The sequence below is a fragment of the Arvicola amphibius genome, chromosome X, assembly GCF_903992535.2.
Source record: "Arvicola amphibius chromosome X, mArvAmp1.2, whole genome shotgun sequence".
NCBI lineage: Eukaryota > Metazoa > Chordata > Mammalia > Rodentia > Cricetidae > Arvicola > Arvicola amphibius.
Genome location: NC_052065.1, coordinates 6,047,628 through 6,073,767, shown reverse-complemented (window position 1 = coordinate 6,073,767; position 26,140 = coordinate 6,047,628). Strand labels below are relative to the sequence as shown.

General features: G+C 41.9%; 1 protein-coding gene across 1 annotated transcript in view; it reads right to left on the bottom strand.

The window, feature by feature from the left end:
• The window catches only part of Adgrg2 (adhesion G protein-coupled receptor G2), a 122,060-nt gene that overhangs the window by 53,145 nt on the left and 42,775 nt on the right, over window positions 1–26,140 (bottom strand). The window contains exon 2 of the mRNA XM_038316468.1: window positions 13,987–14,105. Coding sequence (XP_038172396.1) covers window positions 13,987–14,104 — 118 coding nt within the window. The 5' untranslated portion in view covers window position 14,105. The remainder of the gene's footprint in view (window positions 1–13,986; window positions 14,106–26,140) is intronic.

The window sequence follows — 26,140 nt, the reverse complement described above, 5'->3', positions numbered from 1 at the left end:
GTCAAGCGATCAGTACGAATGGAAGGATTTCTTTCACTTTTCAGCCGGAATATGAATTCCCCTCTCTTTGTGATTCACTCTCCCAACTTCGTTGCCAGCAAAGCACCAGACCATAGTTCCTCCAGGACCCTCAAGAGGGTAACTTCTGTGTGACGAGCCAGATCTGTTGACAATGAATTTGCTGGTAAAAACCACCAAGAAAGGTTGAAATTATGGATACTCCCACTTAAGAGGGGAAAAAAGCCTATTTAGTTGGAAAAGCTGAATTTTTATAGTTGCCTCTGTTTTGATGTCACATTTAACCCTTAATTCGTGCTCCTGTATTTATACGTGGAAGACCCTTACCATGCCTCTAGGCCTTCGTAAACTGGTAGTTTCTGTCCTAATGGCTTTTCCTATGGGCAAAGCAGGACATCATGTGTCTTAGTTAGGGTTTTTATTGCTGTGAAGAGGCACCAAGATCACTGAAACTCTTATAAAGGAAAACACTTAATTGAGGTGATAGCTTACAGTTTCAGAGGTTCAGTCCATTATCAGCATGGTGGGGAACACGGTGGTGTGCAGGCAGATACGGTGCTGGAGCGGGAGCTGAGAGTGTTACATCTTGACTTACAGGCAACAGGAAGTGGCATGGCTTGAGCATCTATGACACCTCAAAGGCCACCTCCACAGTGACACACTTCCTCCAACAAGGCCATACCAAATATTGCCACTCCCTTTGGGGGGCATTTTCTTTCAAACCACCACACCATGTAAAAAACTAAACACAATGGCCACAACATTGTTGCAAAAGCATCTTAATTTATCTTGGTGGTTTTTCTTCTCTCTTTTCTTTTTTAAATGGTATTGTGCCCTTATTTGCATGAGAGCTCTTATCTATCGTGGGCTTTGAACATCTGATCTGGAACGCTGCAATTTTTACAATCCATGACTCTGTCTTGCTAATCCACTCTCCATGATTAAAATGCCCATGACCATTTATTTCCAATGTATGAATGAGCATACATGCTAAGCAATCCTGCAAGATGCCAAAGAGACCAGGTGCCCCAGAGAAACTGACTTGATCATGGCTCTGTCTTCTTGTTGTTGTTGTTGTTTGTTTTTGTTTCTTGAGACAAGGTTTCTCTGTGTAGTTTTTGGTGCCTGTCCTGAAACTTGTTCTGTAGACCAGGCTGGCCTGGAACTCACAGAGATCCGCCTGCCTCTGCCTCCCGAGTGCTGGGATTAAAGGTGTGTGCCACCACCGCCTGGCTGCTCTGTCTTGATTACAATCCTAACATTTCTGTTAATATTTCCTTGCTTGCAAAATGGGGTTGAGGACTTTGAATGAAGTTAAACTACATTTGTAAATCATTTTATCACAACACTACCAACCAAACATTGCCATTACTATTCATTCAGACTGTATTCTTCTGCGTTCCTGGATGGAGTTTCCCTTTCTATAAAAGTGGACATTTTTACTTTGTGAAAATAATATGTTGTCAGTAATTTACAGAGGCTATTCAAAACATATTGATGTTTATTCTATGATATGCATGTTATATAATTTCGATTCAAACTATGAAACAACCTTACCTATTCTCTAACGTTTGGTTAGTGAGAATATCTGTAAGAACACTACCTAGTTCAAGTTGAAGAAATAGCAGGTAATTTGTCCTACTTTCTTTTTAACTCCCAGATGTTGAAGGCCTACTGTGTAACAGGTGCTGAAGTTACAGTAAGAAACAAAGCAAAGGCCCTGACCTTAAACAGTTTTTTACTTTGAAAATGAAAATGCTTCGGTAACTCAAACTCACTGTCTCCTGTTTGTACCCCACCAACACAGAATTTGTTACATGGTAGTGCGAATCTAGTTTTGATTAACGACAAAACATATTTCAAATTAACAGCAAACAAAAATGTCCGTGTAGTCGGAAGGCAATACAGCTGTTTTGCCAACTCTTATCCATCCAATTAGTGATACCATCATAAGTCATTTAAGTCTACTTCTTGAAGCAAGCATGTTGTCCAACTTATATTGTCATTTTTCTCTTTAAATTAAAAATAATTTGATGCTCTACTGAATAGTATAGTCCCATGAAAGAACTTTGAATTTCTAAAAGAAAAACAGAAGAAAGGGTATGGACCAAAGAAGACACTATGTAAAAGACTTAACATGATGGGAAAGCATCTGTGCCGCATATCAGTGGGTTGTTTTCACGAGCCTGCGATCTTACTCACATGCGATCTCTTGCTAATTGAACTAAGGGTATAACCCCCTCTCAAGATACATTTTACTAATGTGCTTTCCTGGAACATCGGCTTAATTCCTAGTAACTGAAATCGGTGGAACTATGGGTTTCATTCCTTCGGGCCTTTCTTAATTTTTACCCAGTGCTTTGCAGGGTGAGGGGGTTACAAATCCATCCCAGAATGAATCATGGCAAAGTCATATGAAAACCGCGTTCATGTGCCTGAGTGAGTAAACACTGGGGAAGCAGTGAAGAACACAAGTTCTAGAGTCCTGCCACCTCCACTTGCCAACTGTGCGAACTTGGAAGTGACTCAAACTTTCCAAGCCCCAAATATGCGCTTCTGGCAGTCTGGCCCGCAAGGGTTTTGGGGAGCTTCTTTCCAGATCTTGATGTTGTTTCTTTCTGGGCCCTCATCTTCCCAATTGTAAAATGAGGATTGAGAGACGTTTCTCTACCTCAGTGAGATAACATGAGCCAAGGTATTTTGTAAGTCATGAAGACCTCTAGGAAGGCACTCATGTTGTTGCGGCTACTGTTGTCAACATTAGTACTGTGAGCTATGGCTGCTGAATTACACAAAGAGACACTGGGACTTCCATAAAGGGCCAGGCATTTGCCAGCCAGCAAGAGCCACTCCAGAATTTTTACCAATTTTGAAGCCAAGGGATTTTTTGACCTCACTGTAATTTTAAGTCTTTAAAATTTGCTCATGTTAAAAACAACCTTTATTTTTAAAAATTATATGGCTGTTGCAGAACAGAGTATTTGTTTAACTATGTAAAGATGTGTTGCATTTGTGTTACCTTGCCTATCTAAGGCACCTGGTTGGTCTAATAAAAAGCTGAATGGCCAATAGCTGGGCAGTAGAGGGATAGGCGGGGTTGACGGGTATAAAGAGTAAGCAGGAGGAGGAATCTAGGCTCCAGAGAGGATGAGGGAGAAAGAGAGGGAGATGGCAGGGTTCAGCCAGACATAGAGAAAGCAGGAAAGTGGGCATGCAGAATAAGAAAAAAGTAAAAATTCCCAAGGGAAAACATAGAGGAAGAGAAACAGGTTAAAATAAGTTATAAGAGCTAGTGGGACAAGTCTAAGCTAAGGCTGAACATTGATAACTAATAATAAGTCTCCGTGTCATGATTTGGGGGCTGTTAGTCCAAGAAATCCTGCTACATGTGGCTTTGGGACTGGGGACATTGAACAGTGGTAGAGCATTTGTTTAACGTGATCAAAGCCCTGGATTCAATCTTCATTACAGTCTAAAGGAAAAGACTTTGAAATGTTTTCACTTTCATAACTGGAACTGTGACTAGGAGCCATCCTTCAGATGGGATCACAGGGACGAGTGGCTCCAAGTTCTGCTAGAATCACCTAGATCATGTTAAGGAAGCCCAGTACCCAGGCTACGTACCCAGACCAATGGCATAAGGATCTTTGGGGGTAGATGCAGGTGGCAGGCTTTTTTTTAATCCCCAGGTGAATCTATGGAACAGCTAAGTTTGAGAGCCTGGCTTACATAACAAGCAACCCAGAAATCACACAGAATTCTCAGAATAGTGTTATGTCCAAGGCAGAACTCAAGGTTACCCTCAAATTCAGGACCATGAATTAAGAATCTGACACCTTAAGGTTGGGTGGATGAACTCACAGGTGTCAGACTGCTAAAGAATCTCAATGGGCCATCAGGTGAGATCATGCATCCTATGAGAAGGGAAAACACATCTTTCAAGAGGAATCCTTGGCAAGGTTCAGTCTCCTCACTGAGGTCTACAGAAATTTTGAGGGGTAGCATGTGTTCTACTGGAACTCACTGCATTCAGACAATAACACTGCTGTTATATAAGCTGTGGAGGAAGGTCCATGCCTTAGAAAATCTCTAAGCTTTAGTCTATGGTCACAAATCAATTCCAACCAGCTAACTCGGGTTGACTGGGCACTCATTATATCCTAGACACTATGGGGGACAATCAAGAGATAGAAGATGTTATCCTTACCCTCAAGCACCTAGAGAGATGAAACCAGAAGGAAGAGTCCAACTCAGGATATGATAATGGGCCTCAACAATTCCTAGCATGGTATAAACATACCTTAAATGTCTACTATGCGTGACTTTTTTTTTTTTTTCGAGACAGGGTTTCTCCGCAGCTTTTTTTTTTTTTTTTTTTTTTTTTTTTTTTTTTTTTTTTAGAGCCTGTCCTGGAGCTAGCTCTTGTAGACCAGGCTGGCCTCGAACTCACAGAGATCCGCCTGCCTCTGCCTCCCGAGTGCTGGGATTAAAGGCGTGCGCCACCACCACCCGGCTTACTATGCCTGACTTTTAGCATGCCTTAAAGTTTATAGACATAATTGACTTGTAGAAACAATAGCCACAATAAACAAGTAAGCAAAGCTTCTGAACTTCCATTGATGTCTAGAATTGCTTTGCCTTGTTTGGGTGCTTTTATTACACAGATAGAACAGGGAAGGGATCCTGAAATCTGATGACAGAAAGTAACTTTGTTGGGTCCAGGGATACAGCTCAGCTGTAAAGTTCTGACATATCATACACCTGGCTCTGTGCTCAATCCCCAACACCACACATCAAAAAGTATCTTCATTTCCTTTGTGCTAAATGGTCCCCAGTTATTTCAATGTCAATTGAATAAATGCAAGATCTTTGTCTTCCTTCTGTTTCTTCTCATACTCAAGATGGCACGCAAGGTAGGAATGGGACACAACAAAAAGGGAATGAGAGCCCGTGAATTCATCTACTGCTCAGCCTGGCATTCTCAACCGCCTCTACAGGGATCTCTTTCACCCTGGCGGGTTCCTCCATGCGATGGCTAATGTTGACCGTCATCTGGATGAGATTTCCAATCACCTTGAAACCAAACCTCTGAGCATGTCTGTGAGCTTCTAAATCAGGTAAATCGGGGTAGGAGAGCCACCTTAAATGTAGGCAGCACCATTTTAGAGGGCTGAGTCTTGGAATAGATAAAAAGGAGAAAGGAAGCCAAATAGTAGCAAGCATATCTGTTTCTTAACTGTGGGTGCAATTTGACCAGCTGCCATCACTTCCCTGCCATAATGAACTATACTCTGAAACTGTGAGTCTCAATAAACTTGTCCTGGTCCCACCCTCTCTCCCTCTACATGCCCCTCCCCCTCTCTCTGTCTTTTGTCACAGCGATAAGAAAAGTTAATTAACACATTCAGTATCTAATTGGCATCCAGTGCTGAAGGCTGCCTCTAGTGGGCCCACGGTCTTTTCTCTTAGAATCTTATCTGACCTTGGAGAAATTCCCTCCAGCTATCACCACCAAGTACCCTTCATCAGGCCTGGGTTCTTCATGCCAGAGTCTTTGCTACCTTGTCTCTTCCCATGGCTCTCAACACGGTCACCCACTAGGAACACAAGGGCTGTTTAGATTCCCTGCCCAGCACACAAGAGTTGAGAGAGACTTGGGGAGACTGGCTCCTGGCTTTTCCTTGTCCAAATCTTGTTCCAGCACTCCTTGTCTCTCTGCTTGCCCCGTGTTGCTATTTAGGCCCTGCAAGGACTCCTTACAGAGGGCAAAGTAAAAAGCGGGAAGCAGCATTCTCTGTTATCAGCACTCCCTATAATCTAATCAGAATCTCTGTAGTTCCTTGTCACCATTTTACCTTCTCGGGAGAATCACAGCCCAACAGAAGTGACTTCATACCTGCCTGTAGGGCTAGGATTTGCGGGGAGTTGTGAAATTAGCTGTGAGATTGATCATGGTGAAATTCAAAGTTTCAGTTTTACAGGCACAAGGTGGAGACAGAGGGAGGAGGGCAGCGCTGGGTTTGGTAGTAGAGAATCATGAGCCGAAGATGGCAGGTGGCATCATGAAGATGGCAGGTGGCATCATGTCAGCCCACCTACTGCTTCATTATCGTCTTCCCTGCAAGGAAGACTGGTCACTGGAGAACGATGCCATGCGTGAGAGGGTAAGAGGAAAGACAGCGAGGATGGGAGAAGGGAAAGTGCAAAGCAACTTACCACCAGAAATGTCTGCAGCACAGGGAGATCTCTAAAGCTGGGGTTTATAGCTTATGAGCTCACCAAGCTGTTTCAAATGTGTAATTGTTTCCAAATGGTGAAGACAATTTGGCAGGAATGAAATTATAACCATCTTACACTATTATGTCATCCGCCCTCTGGAAAATAGAATAGCTGTACCTAAAAGGAGACCTCCTTCAAAGACCAGACAGAAGTAAGGCATCATCCCAGGAAGGAAGAACTAGGGAATGGAGATGAGTCGTGACCCATCTGATTTGGGCTTCCAGTAGACCGAAAATGACTCTCACAAATGCCATCTAGCAAGACAACCGGATGTATTAAAGTCTGAGGATTCTTTCAGTTGGCCGGTGGCCTCACAAGAGTGTCAGACCCACCTCTCCCTGCTGACAAGGGCTACTGAGTCATCTCCCAGGCTTCCAGGGTGAAACTACTGTGTTTGCATTCTAGAGCTGGGGAGCCATTCATCTCTCTTAGCTTGCTCCAGTGCTCCCTCTCTTCCTCCCCAGGTTTCACTGCCAGATTTAACTCTAGTCTCAGACACTTACTGTCCAGATCTTCCTACCCGTGACTCTGATCAAAGGGCTTAATTCCTTTGATCCACAGTTTTTCCATCTGTAAACTGGAGTGAAAAAGATACCCACCATGAAGAGTTTGGGAGAAAGGTGTGAGATAATGTTTACAAACACTGGAAAGACCGGTGAGGAGCAGGCTCTAAGTGTACATTAGTTTTCCTCTTGTTAGTCTACCCGTTATCCTGCCAGTCTCCTTTCCTGCCTGGCACTGAGGATGCAGTAAAAGACCTGGAGGCTACAGGAGTTCAGCATCAACACAGTCCCAGGCGTTGCCTATCAGAAGGAGGGAGAAAGAGAGAAGGGCATACCAGAGAAAGAGATCTGTGAGATCTCTTCTTTGGCTTTCTGGATGAAGGAGTGTTTGGCTGTATGTTAAAGGTGGATGTATTTCCAAGCAGAGGTGAGGAGGTTACTCCAACCAGTAGAGGGAGGGAGCATTTGAGTGAAACAGGGAAAGAAGCAAAGCCAATAATGGGGACATTAAGGAGCAGGTGACCACTATGGGCACAGGGACACAATCCAACTGAGGAACTCTAATAGGCAACGAAGAACATTCTTCAGCACTATCCTGCCATGGGACAAGAAAAATAAAATGTTATCCTTGTTTGGGGATAGCAGGATAGGTATCTGGGTAATCTGAACCAACCTATTTTCAGTGACTCTCATCATTAGGGATTCTACCATTGTTTATTTTTGCTGTATAGATGCACAGATAACAAGCAACAGAGTCTCACATGGCAGAGGGGTTAAGATGGCTAAAGGAAAGCCACATATGGTAGTGCGCAACTGTAATCTCAGCACTTGGGAGGTGGAGAGCAGAAATTCAAAGTTAGCCTTACCAATACAGTAAGTTTGAGCCAGCGCAGAAAGAAATGTAGTATAGAAATTACATAGATGAACTTTGGGGCTATAGGCCCTGAGTTTAAATCATAATTTTGCAATCTCTCTCTCTCTCTCTCTCTCTCTCTCTCTCTCTCTCTCTCTTTCTCTCTCTCTCTGCCAAATTTGAAGCAAGCTTTATTAAATACTTGCCAGGATGATGGACACTAGCCATCCCCAGGATTGCCAAAGACTCTTGCAATCAACACTACAGTTATGAAGTAACAATGAAATAATTTTATGGTTGGGGGTCAGCACAACAAGAGGAATTGTATTAAAGGGTCACAGCCTTAGGAAGTTTGAGACACACTGCTCTAGGGTCTAATGAAGATAGAGCGAATCATGTGTCACCCGATTCATTTGCTAGAACTGTCGTTTCCAATGTGACTGTGTTTGGATATAGTGCTTTTAGTAAGGTAGTTAAAAGGCTAAATTTGGTCAAAATGGAAAAAGGACCAAACTTGACAGGATTTTCATCCAAAGGAAAAGGAAGAGGAAAGAGGAGGAGGAGTGGAAATATCACAGCAAGCGTCATCATTCCCTGGCCACAGAGGACAGGCCACGCAGGACACAGTGAGAAGCTGGCTGACCTCAAGGCAAGGAGAAAGTCCACACTAGAGACCAATCCTGGCACCTAGGACTTGTAACTTCCAGACAGTGAGATAACAATTATCTGCTGTTTAAGCTACCCACTCACTGGTATTTTATTATAGCACTCCAAGAAGACACATGAACCCACATTATTGCCTGTAATTTGTTTTAGTTATGTAGGATTATTAATAAGGGCTCCCATCTTTCTTGCAAAAAAAGAACCTTGCAATCTCTATTAACTGTTCCACCAGGAGCAAGCTGCACAAGGCAAGCCTCTTCATGACTCAGTTTCCCCATCTGTATAACAATGCCAAGTGCAAAAGGTTATTAGATGAGTTTCGAAAGACTTGGTCTTTTTATGACTTTGAGCAATGGCTAGAACATAGTGATTGTTATCAAAGTGATTATGAACACGAATCAATACTTACGGAAGGTTCTGAGAAGCAGCAAAGGACTCCTATTGAACTCAAGACATGAAGCTGGAGTGCCTAAGAGTGCTTGCTGCAGAGTCCTGAGGACTAGGGTTCAGACCCCGGCATGCATATAACAAGTCAGGTGCCCCACAAATGCCTGTAACTCCAGTGCAGAGATGTGTGCTGCTTTCTTCCCGTCTCCACACACACATGCATACACATACAAACAGATACACATAAATAAAATCTACAAATAAAACAAAATAAAACACTCAATTCAGAAAATCATTTGCCTTCGTGGGTTGTTTCTGGAACACACAATGGGTGACGTAGCAAAGTAAGAACACACCATAGCATGTGTGGGGTCAAATCTCACATCTCACCAGCTTTTTGCTCGAAAGCATGGGCCCAGAAGTACTGTTTAGCTAGTGTTTTTAGCCAGGTTCTACCTTGGAGTATACATACACCAGTGTTACCTAGAGACTATTCACAACACTAAATGCTGGGCTCCCTCTAGAGTTTCTGACTCAGAGGATTAGGATGGTCCTAGATTCTTCATTTCTAATAATCTCAAAGGTGATGCTGATGGTACATGGCTTAAGGCCACATTTAGAACCACTGTAATAAGAAATCAGTTCATCAGTGCTATCGTTTGGATCCAGAGTGTCCCCTGAAGTCACATGCTTTAAAGGTTTGGTTCCCAATTAGCTGCTATTGGAAAGTGATGGCAACCTGCCTTGTGGGAGGCTTGAGTTCTTCAATAGTGTGCTTCTGAAGGGGACAATGGGCTGCTGGATTCCCCTCTTCCTTTTTCTCCCTTTGTCCTGCCATGAGTTGAATGGGCTTTCACTGCCACCCATCCCCGTCATGATCTGCTGCCTGACCACAGGCCTAAAAAGAAATGGGGCCAATTGACCATGGCTTGAAGCTTCCCAAACTATAAGCCAAAATGAACATTTCCACATTTTCACTGGCTAGGTATTTTGCTTCAGTTAACAGAAAACTGATCCCAACAGAGAAAGCTGGAGTATGAAAGAGACAAATTGCTCTAAGCAACCGCTCAGCTTCTTTCTACTCATGTCTGTTCCAAAGCCACAAGCTTTCCTATTTATCTGCCTTTGCTCTCCCTTCCCTACTTTCCCCTCCCCTCCCCTTGCCTCCCCTCTCCTCACCCCTCCCTCCTCCTTTCCTCTTTTTCGATACTTTTGAGGAAGGGTTTCAAGTGGTACTATCCCCAGTTCGTCGCTTTCAAAAGACTTATTTCTGATGGCTAGCCTTCATTTAGATCAGTGGTTCTCAACCTGTGGGTCTCGAACCCCTGTGGAGTCACATATCAGATATTTACATTACAATTTATAACAGTAGCAAAATAACAGTTATGAAGTAGCAATGAAAATCATCCTATGGTTGGGGGTCCCCACAATGGGAGGAACCGTATTAAAGGGTCACAGCACTTAATACGGAAGGAAGGCTGAGAACCACGGACTTAGATGATTTTTTTTCACTTGTATTTCGCTTTCCTGTCTCATCTTCCTGTGGCGGGAAGAAAACACTGAAACACGGAACGGAAGAAGTGGCATCTTGCAGACTCTGTTACTTCTTAACCAATAATGTCCCAGAGGACATTTACTCACCAGTAATGTGGGGCTAATTGATTTTTGTCTGGCTAATCCCCCAGTGTTGTGTTACTGTCTCAGGGGGTGATCTGTGCGGATGGAGTTTATATGGGCATTGCATGGTCACAGCAGGGGTTGTGTACCTTGATACTTAGCAAGAGGCATTTTCTCTGCCTCTTTATGTCTTACCAGAGCAGTGCAAACAGTGCTTCTTGAAGTGAGGGCCCTAGACTAACAGCGTCAATATCACCTGGGAGGTTTAAACATGCCAGTTCTCAGGCTCCGCCCCAGACCTACTAAATCACAGACTCTGGGGCAAGGGCCCATTTGTGCTTCAACAGGCCTCCTAAGTGACTCAGATGTACATTTTATATTTGAGAATCCTGGTTTGGTGGCTACAAACGTAAAATCTAGACACAAACCCCTGGGTTCAAATTCTATCTCTTCCACTTCCCAGGGGCAAACATTCCTGGGAAAGTTACATATCTCTGCGAACTCCAGCTTCTAGATCTGAGAATGGAACAATACTAGGACCTCCCCTTCATAGGTCTAGTTGAGACGATTAAGCAAATGGCCAAGTGTAAATCAAATCATCTAGAAACCGGGCACATAATACAGACTAAATATTATCATGTCTGTCTGTCTGTCTGTCTGTCTGTCTGTTTCTCTCTCTCTCTCTCTCTCTCTCTCTCTCTCTCTCTCTCTCTCTCTCTCTCTCCCTCCTTCCTTCCTCCTTTCCTCCCTTTCCTGTCTCCACCCCCCATGTGTGTGTGCATGCGTACGTGTGTGTATGTGTGTGTATGTGCATGCACTTGTTCATATGTGTGAATGCAGGTGTACATTTGTTATGATATACATGTGGCGGTCTGAGGACAACCTTTCCATGTTGGTCCTTGCCTTACCGTAACCTTATCTGAGACAGTCACTTTGCTGTTATGTAGGCACAGCTAGTTGGCCTCAGAACATCTGGAAATCCCTGTATCCACCTCTCATCTCCTGGTAGGGGTGCCTGGGATTATAGATGCTTGAGTTTTTAACATGGGTTTTGGTAATATAAACTTCGGTTGTCAGACTTTTATGGCAAGCACCTTTACCAGTAGTCTCCCATGCTCATCCTTTCCTTAGTTTATATCTTTGGTTGTGAGCCTAGCCTTTCACGGCCTTTCAGTCCCACCATTTCTTTTTTAAAAGCATGGCGGCTTCCTGGCTACATGTCCCATGTCTACTCCTTGAAGGAGTGTCAGCTGTGTTTTAGCATGTTGGGAAGCTTTTTATTTAGTTTGTATGTAAGTCTGTATATTTCTCTTCTTTGTCTATGTTGTTACTGGTGTTTCATGCTAGTAGATTTTTATTTTATCCAACAAAAATTTCTTCTTCTTTTCACTGTCTTCTGAATAAGAAAAGTCTTTCCTTGTGTATTTAATATTGTCTTCTTTAAAAATTCATTTGCTAGTCTCATTCCTAATGAACATACATTGCATTGTATAACAATATTCGTTTGGCAGTCGTACACACAGAAACTGAAGCCCTTGCTAGGCAGTGTGGTACACACCTGTAATTTCAGTACCTGAGAGGTGGGGGCAAAAAGATCAGCAGTTCAAGGTCATCCTCAATTGTATTTTGATTTGGAGGCCAGCCTGTACCACACAAGACCCCAGGGAAAAAAAAAGGAAGAGGAGGGGGAGGAGGAGGAGGAAGAGGAGGAGGAGGAGGAAGAGGAGGAGGAGGAAGAGTTGAAAACCAAACAAGCACCAGATGAAAAAACCAAACAGGACTGAGGTCTTAGTACTACCTGCCCTCCCACTCCCTTCCTCACTCACCTCTCCTGGCCACCTTTGCCCATAAGCTTCTGAAGATTCCCCCTTTCTGAAAAAAAAAAAGCATTCTTCTTCATTTGACTATGTTCTTTTTTTCAATTTCTATTTGAAAATGCCTTCAAGTAGATATTGTTCAAAACAAACGCCAAAAGAAATCCCAATACATTTGGTTACATGACAAAGATGCTGAGAACATTCAGAGGAAAAAGGATCGTCCTTTCAACAAATGGTTACAGAAAAATGGGATAGCTACAGGCACAAGAATAGCCCTCAGTGAAGCAAAGTTGGCTTAAGTGTAAATTCTTAGAAGAAAATGTAGTAGTGAATCTTCCTGACACTGGAATTGGCAAAGAGAGTCTCTTGATTTTGATACTACATTATCGATAATAAAGGTAAAATATATTAATTAGACCTCATTAAAATTAAAAACCTGTATTCATGGAAGGATACTATGGTGGGTGAAAATAGAAGCTATTTGCCAATCAGACACCCGATTAATGTCCATAATATATAAATAATTCCTAGTCAACAACTAAAATGCAAAAGGAAAAAAGCCCAATTTTTAAAATGAGAAAGTCATATGACTAGACATTTCTCCAAATAAAAGGTAAAATGGCTAATAAGTGCACCCAAAGATGCTGAAACCACAAACCACTAAGGAAATGCAAATCAAAACCACAGTAAGATGTCACTTCATTCCTACCACCAAAACAAAAGAAAACAATAAAGTGTCGTCAAGGATGTGGAGAAACTGGAATTCCTATGCTTTGTTTGTAGGAATGTAAAATGTATAGCCACTACGGAAAACAGGCTGGCAGTTCCTCAGAAATGCAAATGAGCCAGCAATTCTAATCCTAGGTGTATCCCACAAAGAAACAGAAAAGCACAGAATCAGAGCTTCGCACACCTAGGCTCATAGCAGCATTATTCACAGTAGCTAAAAGACACAAACCACCGCAATGTCCAGGAACAGATGACCGAATGAGTAAAATGTGGCGCATGCACCTACATTGAATATATTTAGCCTTTAAAATGAATGAAACTCTGATACATAACTACAACGTAGATGGTCAAAGAAAATATGTTAAGTGAAATGAACCAGACACAAAAGGGTAAATATTGTGTTTTCACTAATATGAGGCGCTTGGAAGAGGAAAATCCACGCACGGTAAAAGAATAGAAGTTACAGGGAGGATAAGCACATAGTTGCTAATGGGGACAATGAAAATATTCTGGCAATGAATAGTGGTGAGAGTTGCACCAAAGATATGATTGTGCTTAATGCCAACAAACAGTGTATTTTAAAATGCTAGCTATTGGGGCTGCCAAATCAAGGCAAGTCTGATGACCTGAGCTCAATCTCTGGCACTCACACGGTGGAAGGAGAGAACCAACTCTCCTAACACAGAAGTTGTCTTCTGAACACACACACACACACACACACACACACACACACACACACACACTCAAAAAATAAATGCAAAGGATGAGAACTATTCTATGTAAATGTATATTTCACTATAATAAACATTATGAACAGTGACACGAAACATACGAACAAAAGAGATTAGTAGAAAAAGATGAAGGAAAGGTAGTGAAATGGCTCAGTGGGGAAAGGCACTTGCCTTGCAGTAAGATGACCTGAGTTTAATCCCCGGAGCCCACATAGAGAAAGGAGAGAACCAACTCCAGAAAGTTGTTCTCTGACTTCCCAACATGTGCAATAACACATACTGCCCCAACCATAAGTAGTAGTAGTAGTAGTAGTAGTAATTATTATTATTACTATTACTATTATTATTATTATTATAAATGAAGGAAGGGAGGAAAATTGACATCTTACCTTTCAAGGATGTAACCAGAATGACATGAAAACAGACGATGACAAGGAATATCTTGTATATCAGTAAAACTTCTTCAGGTCTGCCAACATGGCCACACTGCCCCCCAGAGAAGAGCATCCTGGAACAATATATGACAGACAACAGATCATCACAGCTGCCATAATCCTAACAGTAATGACCAAAGGTCATTCCTCAAGTAACATCACCTCCATGCTGCCTTCTTAGAAGTACCATAGTCATAACTGTAGTGTGCTTGCAGAGAGCTAGCAATGCCAGGTGGTCACTGGCTAACAAAATGAAAAACCCAGGTTTACTAAGATACCACAATTAAAATGACAGACATGCTTGACTTTGTGGACTTATGGAAAATACATGCCAAATACCAAAAGAACAAATTAGCAACTAAATTAACTGTTCCATACATAATTATGACCACTATAGAAAGCTGTGTAGAGACAATGCTAACATTCATGCATCACAGACACCTCTAAATAATCTACCTCATTTGTTTCTTATGCTATCAAAGGAAAGCAACACTGCATTTCTTCCTTATTGTGACTTATTTTATTGTCGTTGTTTGCATCTCTAGTAGTCAACATAGCAACATTTTAAATGCAAAATTAATATCAGACTTTTAATTTAAAAGGGTCGTTTGCCATTCACTTATTTATTCATGCAACCACTCTTTATCAAGGACCAATATGTTCCACATAATACATTAGGGCTGAGTTGGAGGTAACTAGAAGCGATACACATGGTAAAGACAGGGGTCAGACTTGGGGAGAGCTCAGTCCATGAAGAGAACTGAAAGCGCTCAAACTATGGCATGCTGCTGAAGCTGACAAGGGAAGCTGAGAGAAGAAGCAGCCGGCAACACATTCACAGGCCTAGGCACAGGGAGACACGGAGACCCAGTGAGCACAATCCTTTCATTCATCCAAAGGGGTGGTTACTGTGAGCAGGCTGTGTCCTCTCAGCTCGCAGAACTCCTGGCTGAGGTGTCTAAGAATCTAGCCACCACAATAACTACAAACTGGAGGTAGTGAGCGCATACACCATGGCGAGGCTAGAAAAAAAATGAGTCCAGAGCCCCTGGGTCTGCGACATAATACACTGTCCTGGTCCTCTCATAATGATGGGATTCCTGAAGACAGTTAACTTTACCTGGAGAATGAGACAACGGTGGCTGTTCTGTTTCTTTTTTATTCCTCATCACTTTAACCCCTGTACTATCTGACCTTACACACACTGAGTATAAAAGGAGGATTTGCTGAATGAATGGGTGAGTAAAAGGATGAGGAGCGTAGCGAGCATCTGCAGAGTACTCACAGTATCGGCCACTGATCAGAGATCTCTTGATCCCTCCTCGGAGCAAGTCTATCAAGTTGATGCCATTGTCCCAGTTTGCTAAAGAGCACATTTGTCCATCAGGACTATGAGTCTCTTGTTGACACAGCATGATATTGATTTAGACCATAAAGTGATTCTGGCTTCAAAAGAGGGCTAATGTTTTAAAAATTGATAATTGTATCTTTCATCTAGGAGGATTTATCTTCATGTATATTGAGAATAATTAAAGAAGAGGAAGTAATTTGAAAGTACTATATACGGTAGGGCCGAGTAAGGATTAGTCTGTTATCCTTGGTTAACTATTAAAATTTAATAACAGCTATGAGATACACAATGAGCAGTGTATTGGCTCATGTAACAAGATGTAACAAGTGTCTTTAAGATATTAAGAGTGAAGCGTAGTGTTGGCTAAGAAGTCTAACACGGTCGTGGCATTGTGGCACACACCTTTAACCCCAGCACTCAGGAAGCAGAGAGAGGTGGATCTCTATGAATTCGAGGCCAGCCTGGACAGAGCTAGTTCCAGGACAGCCAGAGGTACACAGAGAAACCCTGTCTCAAAAACAAAAACAAAGACGGAGGAGAATAAGCAGAGGGAGAAGAAAAAGGAGGAGGGGAAGGAGGGAGAAAAAGAGAAAAAGGAGGAGGAGGAGGAGGAGGAGGAGGAGGAGGAGGAGGAGGAGGAGGAGGAGGAGGAGGAGGAGGAGGAGAAGCCATCTAGCACAAGAGGACATTTAAAAGGGAGCTACTGAAAAGCTTTTTAGTGTGGACAAAGCAAGCACAAAAAGTGAAAATACAACTGATTTATATTATTCAATTTTCAAAACAGTCAGAAGAAACAAATAAACCAGGAAACCATGAGTAAAAGCATAATTAAATTTTTATCTGAATTCTGGTAAAAGAACCACATCCAGCAAATCTCTTCTGCATTATAGGAATATGTGGAGCTAGCTTATTTAGAGGGAATCTTTTGCTGAAAACAACTTAAAATTATGAATAAAATATTAAACATGTCTTGCCAAAATGGAAGATTAAACAGGAAGTAAGAAAGGTAACCTAAACAGTGAATGCACATGTACCTAAAGGTATAGGCCAATGAAGCCAATGGGGTTCAGGTGTGAAAGATTAAAGAAAAGGTCAGAGATATGGAGAAGAGAAATAGAAGGTGAACATACACTTAAATAAAATTCAAAGAGAATAGGAAGTCAGTATTTGGAATAAGAGTCCGAACTGGTGGAAAAACATTAATGCAGATTCAAAAAGCCCATAGAATTTCAAGTACAATAAGCAAATAAAAAGAGATCTGCACCAAACCCGCTCATAATGAAACTGGAGGAAACATAGGGCTTTCAAAAAAAAACTGTCTTGACAATGGCTCGAGGAAAATAAGGTCATTTCATTTCCAAGGAGTAACTGTTAGAGTGACAGGTCTCTTCTCAGAAGCCACAAGACAATGCACTATTACCTACAGTGTGTGAAGACAATGCTCTATTACCTACACTGAAGACAATGCTCTATTACTTACACTGTGTGCAGACAATGCTCTATTACCTACAGTGTGTGAAGACAATGCTCTATTACCTACAGTGTGTGAAGACAATGCTCTATTACCTACACTGAAGACAATGCTCTATTACCTACAGTGTGTGCAGACAATGCTCTATTACCTACAGTGTGTGCAGACAATGCTCTATTACCTACAGTGTGTGAAGACAATGCTCTATTACCTACAGTGTGTGAAGATAATGCTCTATTACCTACAGTGTGTGAAGATAATGCTCTATTACCTACAGTGTGTGCAGACAATGCTCTATTACCTACAGTGTGTGAAGACAATGCTCTATTACCTACAGTGTGTGCAGACAATGCTCTATTACCTACAGTGTGTGCAGACAATGCTCTATTACCTACACTGTGTGAAGACAATGCTCTACTACCTACACTGTGTGCAGACAATGCTCTACTATCCACTGTATGTGAAGGGGAAATTGTACTCACATTGAAAACACCTTTTGTGAGGGAGGACAAAGTGAAGGCATTTTCAGATAGACAAAAATGGTGATTTTCTTTCCCATCAAAGCACAACAAAAGCAAAAAACAAAATAAAACAAAACAAAAGACTCAAATCCTCACTTGAAATCAATGTTAAAACACATGCTTGGGAAGAAGACATTAGACTTGAGATGCAAGAAGGAACAAAGGCACTTAAAGAAGGTGGCTAGTATATGGGCAGGCCCCACTCCAAACATTCCTAAGAGATGGGTCAAGGCTTTAAAAAGTGGCACAGTTTGCCCTTACATCTCCAGTTTCAAAAGGCTTTGTGCAGTCTCAGGTGGTCACTGCAGTCAGCCTTCCTAATATCCATCTCTTGCATCCAGAGACGTGTGCACATTCAGCATGGCTTTCTATGGGGAAGGTGACTTCAGGCTGTGACAAGTTAACAAAGCTAACTAGGACAAGTGATAATATCTCACAGGGACTAAGGAAATATCAAATAAAAATAAATAGAAGAGTTGAGAATGTAGCTCAATTAGTATAGCCCTTGCCTATGCCAGATAAAAACAGGCAGGATGATGCAAAGGTAATCTTAGCACTTAGGAGACAGAGGCAGAAGAATCAGTTCAAGGCCATCCTTGGCTACATAATGAGTTTGGGGATATCCTGGGCTACATGGGACCTTGTTTCAAAAAAAAAAAAATAAACACCCACAAAAGCCATATAGTGGATATATATACATGTAAATTTACAGGAACTTTCTATGCCAAAGTCAGTCCAAAGGAAAATTCAATGGAGGAACATTTTCCTAGTGTGCAGGACACCTTGGCTTCAATCCCCAGTACTGAAAATAAAAGCCTATTTTTCTAGACACGGTGATCCATGCCTGAAATCCCAGCATTTGAGAAGTGGACGTAGTAGGATCAGAAGTTCAAGGTAAACTCTGGCTAGTATATGAAGCCCTGTCTCAGAAAAAAAATACGGTATTTATATTGATATCAGAAAAATCATACTTTAAAACAAAAGCATTACCTTATAAACAAGACCGTTCATTAAAAATTTAGCCTGGTCAATAAAAAATGCTGCATATCAAAACATGGGCTATAGTTGAGGATACTGTCACACTGAGATTTTAGATATACATAAGGCTTAAAATTAATACATTAAGGCACCTGTTAAGAAATTTGGAAAATAACAAAATAAACCCTAAGAAGAAAATAACGATAAAATAAAAACATAAAATAATGATCAAAAAAGCCCAAAGTAAAGAATTTATAAAATTAAAGCTATTCTCTGAGAAGACACCTCTGGTGAAATTGAGAGCCAGGGAGGAGAGGGTTGGGGGAAAGGGAGACGGAAGAACTAACCAAGAGAACTGATGAGGACTGCAATATTCTGCAAATGCTACAAACATACGAAGATAAAAGGACCTCGGTGCCATCTTTATTCAAAAAGTCTACACAAAATGGGCAAATTCTTGGGGAAAAAATAAAAGGGTCAACAAGAACTATTAAAGCTGAATAAGATGTATGCCTATTCAAAGTCTCCAAAATTTTCACACCAAGAAAATTTAATTAAGGAACAAAAACTTTAGTCTCACAAATTCTAAGAAGAGACAAAAACAGTATAGTGCATCTGGACTCCTTTACACAACATCAAGGGCAAATTTTCATGTTTTTACTGCAGATGCGCACATGTGTGTGTGTATGCGTGCGTGCACACACGCACACATAATAGTAATTGACAGAATTCTCTAGATGCTCGCAGAGATGCATAACAGCAACTGCAACTGCATATCTTGTAAACTGAAGTAATCAGAGTAAATATAGAACAAAAGAATTCTGGCACCATTTTTTTTCTTGAAGATAAGGTCACCAGGGACTAAAGTCAGCATTCCTGCAGTAAGAGAAGCAATACCAAAAAGGACCAGAGAGAAAATAGTCTATTGCCTACAGATGACAGAAGCTGGGTTAACTGCTAAGTGCTGAGCGTGACCTCTGAAATGGCAGCTTTGTGTACTAGTTACCATAACCCCTAGTGAAGCCAGCGCTGAAGTACACAGCGGGAGTGCGTCGGTGAGGCTTTCACAGCTATCGGAGCAAATGGAAGAAAAGGATTTGTTTAGTCTACACAGTAGAGCATTATGCTCTTAATGAGCCTTAAGAACGTTCTAAAGCAGAAAAAAAAACCCAAAACTTTCATTTTTAAAGAAGTGAATCGATATCAGATCGCACAACTTATAGTCAATTATACACAGTAAACATATGCTCAGAATAGGGGGAGAGGTATTGTTTTTAGGTCCCTTGCACACTTCCGTATTTTCTCACTATACTACTGGCAGTAAGGTGAAAGCTCACTTCCTCTCTCTCCTCTCAGCCTTCAGGGTCTTCCCCCAAGGCTCAGGTTTGTATGCTCAACATGCACAAACAAGCAAACATGCAGTTAAGAAAGCATGCTCGGTAGAGCAAATTGTGGGCCTTAGCATCCAAGCTCCTCCTACCAGTACAACTTGGAGATAGATGTTCATTAACCTCTGTGAACCTTACATCTGAAGAAATCAGAATGATAATAAGGCTAGCTTCTTAAGGGGTTAAAATGAGGTTAATAAATTGAATATCTGCATCTGCATACAGTCAAAACATATTAACAGTGATTATAAGCAGTCAAAAGATAAGTTTGCAGTGTTTCTAATGCTGTTTGAACTTATTTCGAGAATATTTTCTTATATCTAGTTTACATATATTTTCTGAGGTTCTCTCATTTGTAGGGTACTATGCTAGGACCTCACGACTCGTCAATAACTGTTTGTTTTGCCCTTGAGAGTTCATAACCACTACTTACGTTGATAATTACAATACTTACAGCTATTGGGATTGTCAGATAAATAAAAATGTTTTTCAAACCTGGTAAATGTAAAAGACACTCTCTTCATGGATGAGAAGCATCAAATTGACTTAAAACAAGAACCCAAATCAAAAGCACTAGAATCCAATATCTCTTCTGTTGAGGATTGACATCACCTCAGCCCTACCCCAGAGCAGCCACTCATGAAAGATTTAAAACTGGATTTGCTCTAAAATCTGTTGCTACAAAATAATTCTATGACTATGTAGAGAAAAGAAACGGGAGAGGAAACTGTGGTAGCTTTACCATTTGACACAATCTAGAGCCACTTGGGCAGACAGTCGCAGTGAGGAATGATGTAGGTCAGGTTAGTCTATAGGGGAGTTAGGTCTCTTGATGGGGTTAATGGAGGTGAGAAGACTGTTCCAACATGAGTGGCTCCGTTCTCTAGGGGAGCCTGAACTCTGCAAGAGTAAATAGTCAGGAGTTACCACAGCAACGAAATAGAACAGAGACTCTTGTTAAAAGCACTCAGGAGGCAGAGGCAGGTGGATCTCTGTGAGTTCGAGGCCAGCCTAGTCTACATAGTGAGCTGAAGGCAGCCAGGGCTACACAGAGAAACCCTGTCTCGAGAACAAATAAACAAGCAAACAAACAAAAACCCTTCAGGCGCTGGTCCGCACTGGGCTGGAAATAGGAGTTGGTCAGAGCACATGATATGGGTGCTTCAGGAGATCATAGTGGAGAGGAAGGTGGATTCTTGGGAAAGCCAAATCTCCCACACCTAAACCAATACTCTGGCCCTTCCTTCTTTGCTTTGTTACCATTCATGTCAACTCCCACTTGAAATCACAGCTTGCATATCTATTAGCTGTGTGAGCCTACTTGGGTGTTTAAACCTTGTTTATAACAATAACTTACTAGTATCTATTTTAATTCTGTGTTATTTATTTCGTAAGTCATTATAGGACTACTCTAATTTAAATTTGTTATAACAAATATTTATATTTTTCACAAGATTTTGACAACTTATATAAAGGAAAATCCAGAAACAGCCACTGCTTGAGTCTCAAAAAAAGGAAAAGTCATAATACATAGTTTATTAGTAAAGAACTTGCTTAGTTCATGCAAGGCACTGTGAACTGATCCAATGTACTGCAAAAAGGAAAGAAAGGGAGAAAAGGGGAAGATTGAAAGTCAGTAGTGACTTCAGAATTTCCGTCTAGAAGAGAGTTACACAGACATCTGGTTGGGAGGCACTCTGAACGTTGCATGTGCACAGTGCTTCAGGTGACCAGGAAAACGTCCCATTTTCTATTTCAAAACATGACAAACGCTGTTGGAGCCAGGGAAGCCAGTCCAAAGAGTAAGACAGCTAGACAATAGGACAATAGTCCAAGAAATCCTATGTAAATAAGTCTCCTTCAGCTTTCATTGCACCATGACAGTTCAATGTCTACTCCCAGTCCAAAATCGCCACCCTTTCCTGAGAGCCTACTCAAAAACAACCGTGCTACTGGGAAGAAAGGTTCAACGAGGGTCTTTCGGGAAGACGAAGGAAATGTCTGAAGGGAAGAGAGCTCCAAGTGAGAGGAAAGAGTTAGAAATCAAACAGGAATAGACGAGGTTTGTGAGGAAAACGGAGCTGTAAAATGAAGAAACAGAGTACTATGGAAGGAAAAACCCAAACAAACCCCGCATGCGTTCACTGTTTTTATAGTACTATCATGTAGAACTATCCTGACTCACCTGACAGGAAGTTCAGAGAAAAGAGGGGAGAAACTCTGTACACATCTGAAAGTAAAAGCAAGAACAGATAATTCGGCCAATGCAAAGTGGACCTCCATTGTGCCAGAAGGCAACGAAACTGCACACCAAGGCTGCATACTGACAGTGGGGTTACAGAAGAAACAAACACCGCAACAGATTATAAATGGCAGGAACAACCCAGAAGCCGAGAGTTAAATTTTTGGCGGCGGGGGAGGGGAGTGACCTCATTCACATATGCATTGTTGCTCGGTCTAAATTGGCATTAAACGTGTTAGAGGTATGCTGGATAATCTAATGGTTAGTGTTGATGCACCAGGAATCGAATCCCCTAGGAGGCAAGCTTCTGAGCACATCTGTGAGGAGTTCATTTGATAGGTAGTCTCTGGGCATGCCTGTGAGGGATGATCTTGATTAGGTTAAATGAGGCGGGAATACCCACGTTAAAACCCAGCGGCCTCATTCCCGGGGATTGGTTCCTGCACTGTATGAAAGGAGAAGGCTAGCTGAGAATGAGCACTCAGAGTACTCTTCTTTCTGACTGGATCCCATGCAAGCAGGGGCTTCAAGGTCCCGATGCCTTGACTTCATGGTCATGGTGGACCCTGTCCTCATTCTGTGACCCAAAACGAATTGAAGAAACTTAAACAGATGGTGAGGTGATGAGAATAGAGCAGGGGAGTAGCAGACTCCTCCAGAGACAACAATTGCTCATGCATCACTTCATATTCTGTACCCCTTTTTTACTATTTTTTCTCAGACATTCTGCATTTTAACTTTCCTAGAACCTAAACTCCTTGACATCAAGAACTGGGTAGTTACATACCAGGTGTGTCCAAAGCCAAAGGCAAACTACTGTTTTTTCTAAGAAGGCTGAGAAAGTGACTGTTGCCTAAGTTCGGCCCTGAGCTGAAAGGGGAGATGGGGCCATTCATTATAGCATGGCTGAGAGCAAGAGCAGAAACATGGTGGAGGGAGGCGACAGGGGAGCTATTCACAGCACAGAGTCCTGCTGACTCCCTGATTCGTTTTTATTAGAATATTCCAGAACACTTTTCTTTGGTACAGCTATTAGCTCAAAGTCGACAGTTACTTCACATTAATGGTATCATCTCATGTGAAATAGAAACATCATGACTTTCAAAATCAAGACTTTCAGCCGGGGCGGGTGGTGGCGGCAAGCCTTTAATCCCCAGCACTCGGGAGGCAGAGGCAGGCGGATCTCTGTGAGTTCGAGGCCAGCCTGGTCTACAAGAGCCAGGTCCAGGACAGGCTCTAAAAAAGCTGCAGAGAAACCCTGTCTCGAAAAACCAAAAAAAAAAAAATCAAGACTTTCAATAAAGAAACAAGCTATCAGGTCATTGCAGAGCCAACTATTGTCCTCTTGTCTTTTGTCAACTTACTGCTAGGACAGAAGTTGATGTTCAAGGAGGAATCCAGGATATGAGTGCAAAGAAGAAATAAGTAACCACAGTGAGATTCTATTGATCATAGGAGGTCCTTTAAGAGGAAAAAATTCATGTCTAATGAATTAAAATCCAACATGCCAAAACCCCATTAAGCAATGTTTATAGACGGCAAGAAAACTGAAGGCCAAACATGTTCTGTCCTTGGATAAAACGGATTACAAATGAATGAATGCATAATTGCCACCAAGGCATTAGCACAATCAATGGAACCAACTTAATTGTGAGATGAGCATAGAAATATTTTATTGAACATTTGCAAAGATTATTTCTACATAGGAATTTCAAATAATATTTTGATGCCATTACACGACTCAAGCATGTTGTGTCTTCCAAAACCTATTGACAACCACAATAAAGCACACTTAATTATTCTGGAGAATACAGCTGATTAATGAACACCAGGAGGCTCTGTTTGCACCTTTGGAACATTTTCAGGTAGAAAAGTAGGCCAAACAGCAATGGCATTTTGTTTTCCCCAGTGGATGAAAAAACGTGCGAATAATACCCAAAGCTGGAGAGCACGTGGCAAAATAAACACTTGCGTGCACCCCTGCTGGGAAAGAAAACTTTTGAGATTTTGATTTTCGAATTGTATATACTTTAATTTTGTTGTTAGGTTTTCATTTTATTCATAATTGGTTTTACTTTTAGAAATTAAAATAAAATAACATTTGCTTCCCCTTCCCACTTTCCATCCTTAAACCTCTTCTTTCCACTTTGAAATGAGGGCACCCTTATTTATAAGGAGCTACAGGCAACTAAGGCCTGCTGACAGAGGGCGAATCAGTCTTTCCCAGGGATGAGTCACCTAATTGGTTATCTGATTCCAAGTAGTCAGTGCTGAAATCCTATGCATAAAGCAACGCTGAATGAACGAAGCTGCTTAGTTTTACATAGCTATGCATTTATACATAGTGTATAATTTCTTTTGAAGATATCTTAAATACTAAAATGTGGAGAGATTTTAAATTCAGAGGTATACTGGCATTCACAAACACATCAAGAATAACACTGTTATTACAGCCTTATGTGAGGTGAGGGCAGGGCTTTTCCAATATCCCAAGAGATGAATACTTTAAACGATGGCACAGCCACATTATCTAATATGATTCAATGGCTCTACAAGTGTAGTTGATTTAGATGACATTTATAGAAACTTCAGTGGAAAAAAGAAGCTCTTGATCCACTAATATGTATATACAAGGCCATGTTAAGAAACAAGCTGTATATGTGTGTTCTTGTATAATGACATGGGTTTAGCTCATATAAAAAAAATCTATAAAAAAACACCCACCAATCCTTCACAGACAGGACTGTTTCATAAAGGGTGATAAGCCAACTTTAATTCTACAGAACACATCAGTGTCTTCATGGATTATTTATACAAGTAAGGGTTTGTTGAAATCAACCAGGCTAGCTAAGGACTTTATTTATTATTAATGGGAAAACTCATGAAACAGGAAACTGAGAAATCCAGGCAGCAACAACACTGTTCCCGCCGGTGGCGGGGGAGAGAGAGAGATGAGAGAGAGGAGATGAGAGAGAGTAGAGCGAGAGAGATGCGGAGAGAGAGAGAGAGAGGAGGAGAGAGAGAGGAGAGAGAGAGAGAAGAGAGAGAGAGAGAGAGAGAGAGAGAGCGCACAGGGGGCACAGGCGTTTTACCCTGGGTCCCAGAGAAACCACGCCTTAACTAAGACCTACCTCTTAAAGATGATTGGCTATGTTGTTTCCAGGTTCTGGCTATTACAAATAATGCTAATGCCCCCAGCTAGTTCCTTGGGCAGCTGAGGAGAGGGAGCCAGAAATGTCCAGATCCTATTGCCATACTCATGAATATCGTGCATATCACCATAGAACCTTCACCTGGCGTTGGATGGAGAAAATGACAGAGCCCCACATAGGAGCACCGGACTGAGCTCCCAAGGTCCTGATGAGGAGCAAAAGGAGGGGAGATCATGAGCAAGGAAGTCAGGACCGTGAGGGGTGCGTTCACCCATTGAGTCGGTGGGACAGATCTAATGGAGAGACCACCAAGTCCAGTTGGAATGGGACTGATGGAACAGGACTGATGGACCAAAACCGGACTCTCTGAATGTGGCTGACGGTGGAGGAGGACTGAGAAACCAAGGACAAGGGCGATGAGCTTGAACTCTACAGCATGGACGGGCTCACTGTGAGCCTTGTCAGTTTGGTTGCTCACCTTCCTGGACTTAGGGGGGAGCTGGAGGACCTGGACTTAACTTAGTGAAGGAACCCTGATGGCTCTTTGGCTGGGAGAGGGCGGTAGTGGGGGTATGGGTGGAAGGGAGGGGAGGGAAGAGGGAGGAGGAGGGGGGAGGAGATGGGGAAATTGTTTAATAAAAAAATGAGAAAAAAAAAAGATGATTGGCTAACAGGGCTGCCAGCACAGGTCGCTTCTTTTAGTGAAGAAGAAAAGTAGAAGAGGTGGGACCTAAACAGAACTCCTGAATGAGGATCTAGGGTGGGACCAACTGGAAGGGAATGTTTTCACTTTCTCTGCTCATTGTCACCTCCCCTCCTACTTTGGGGCACAAAGGCTTCTGATGTCAGAGAACAAGAAATCAGTTTTCCTCCTTCCCAGAAAGTAGGAAATTCGTTTGAGCAAATTACTGAAAACAGTAGCAGAAGAAATGCTGTGACCTTGTCTGATGGACACCGAGGCTTAAACGTAACTAAAAGTTACCCGTCCTCCTGCCTGTGAATCCCA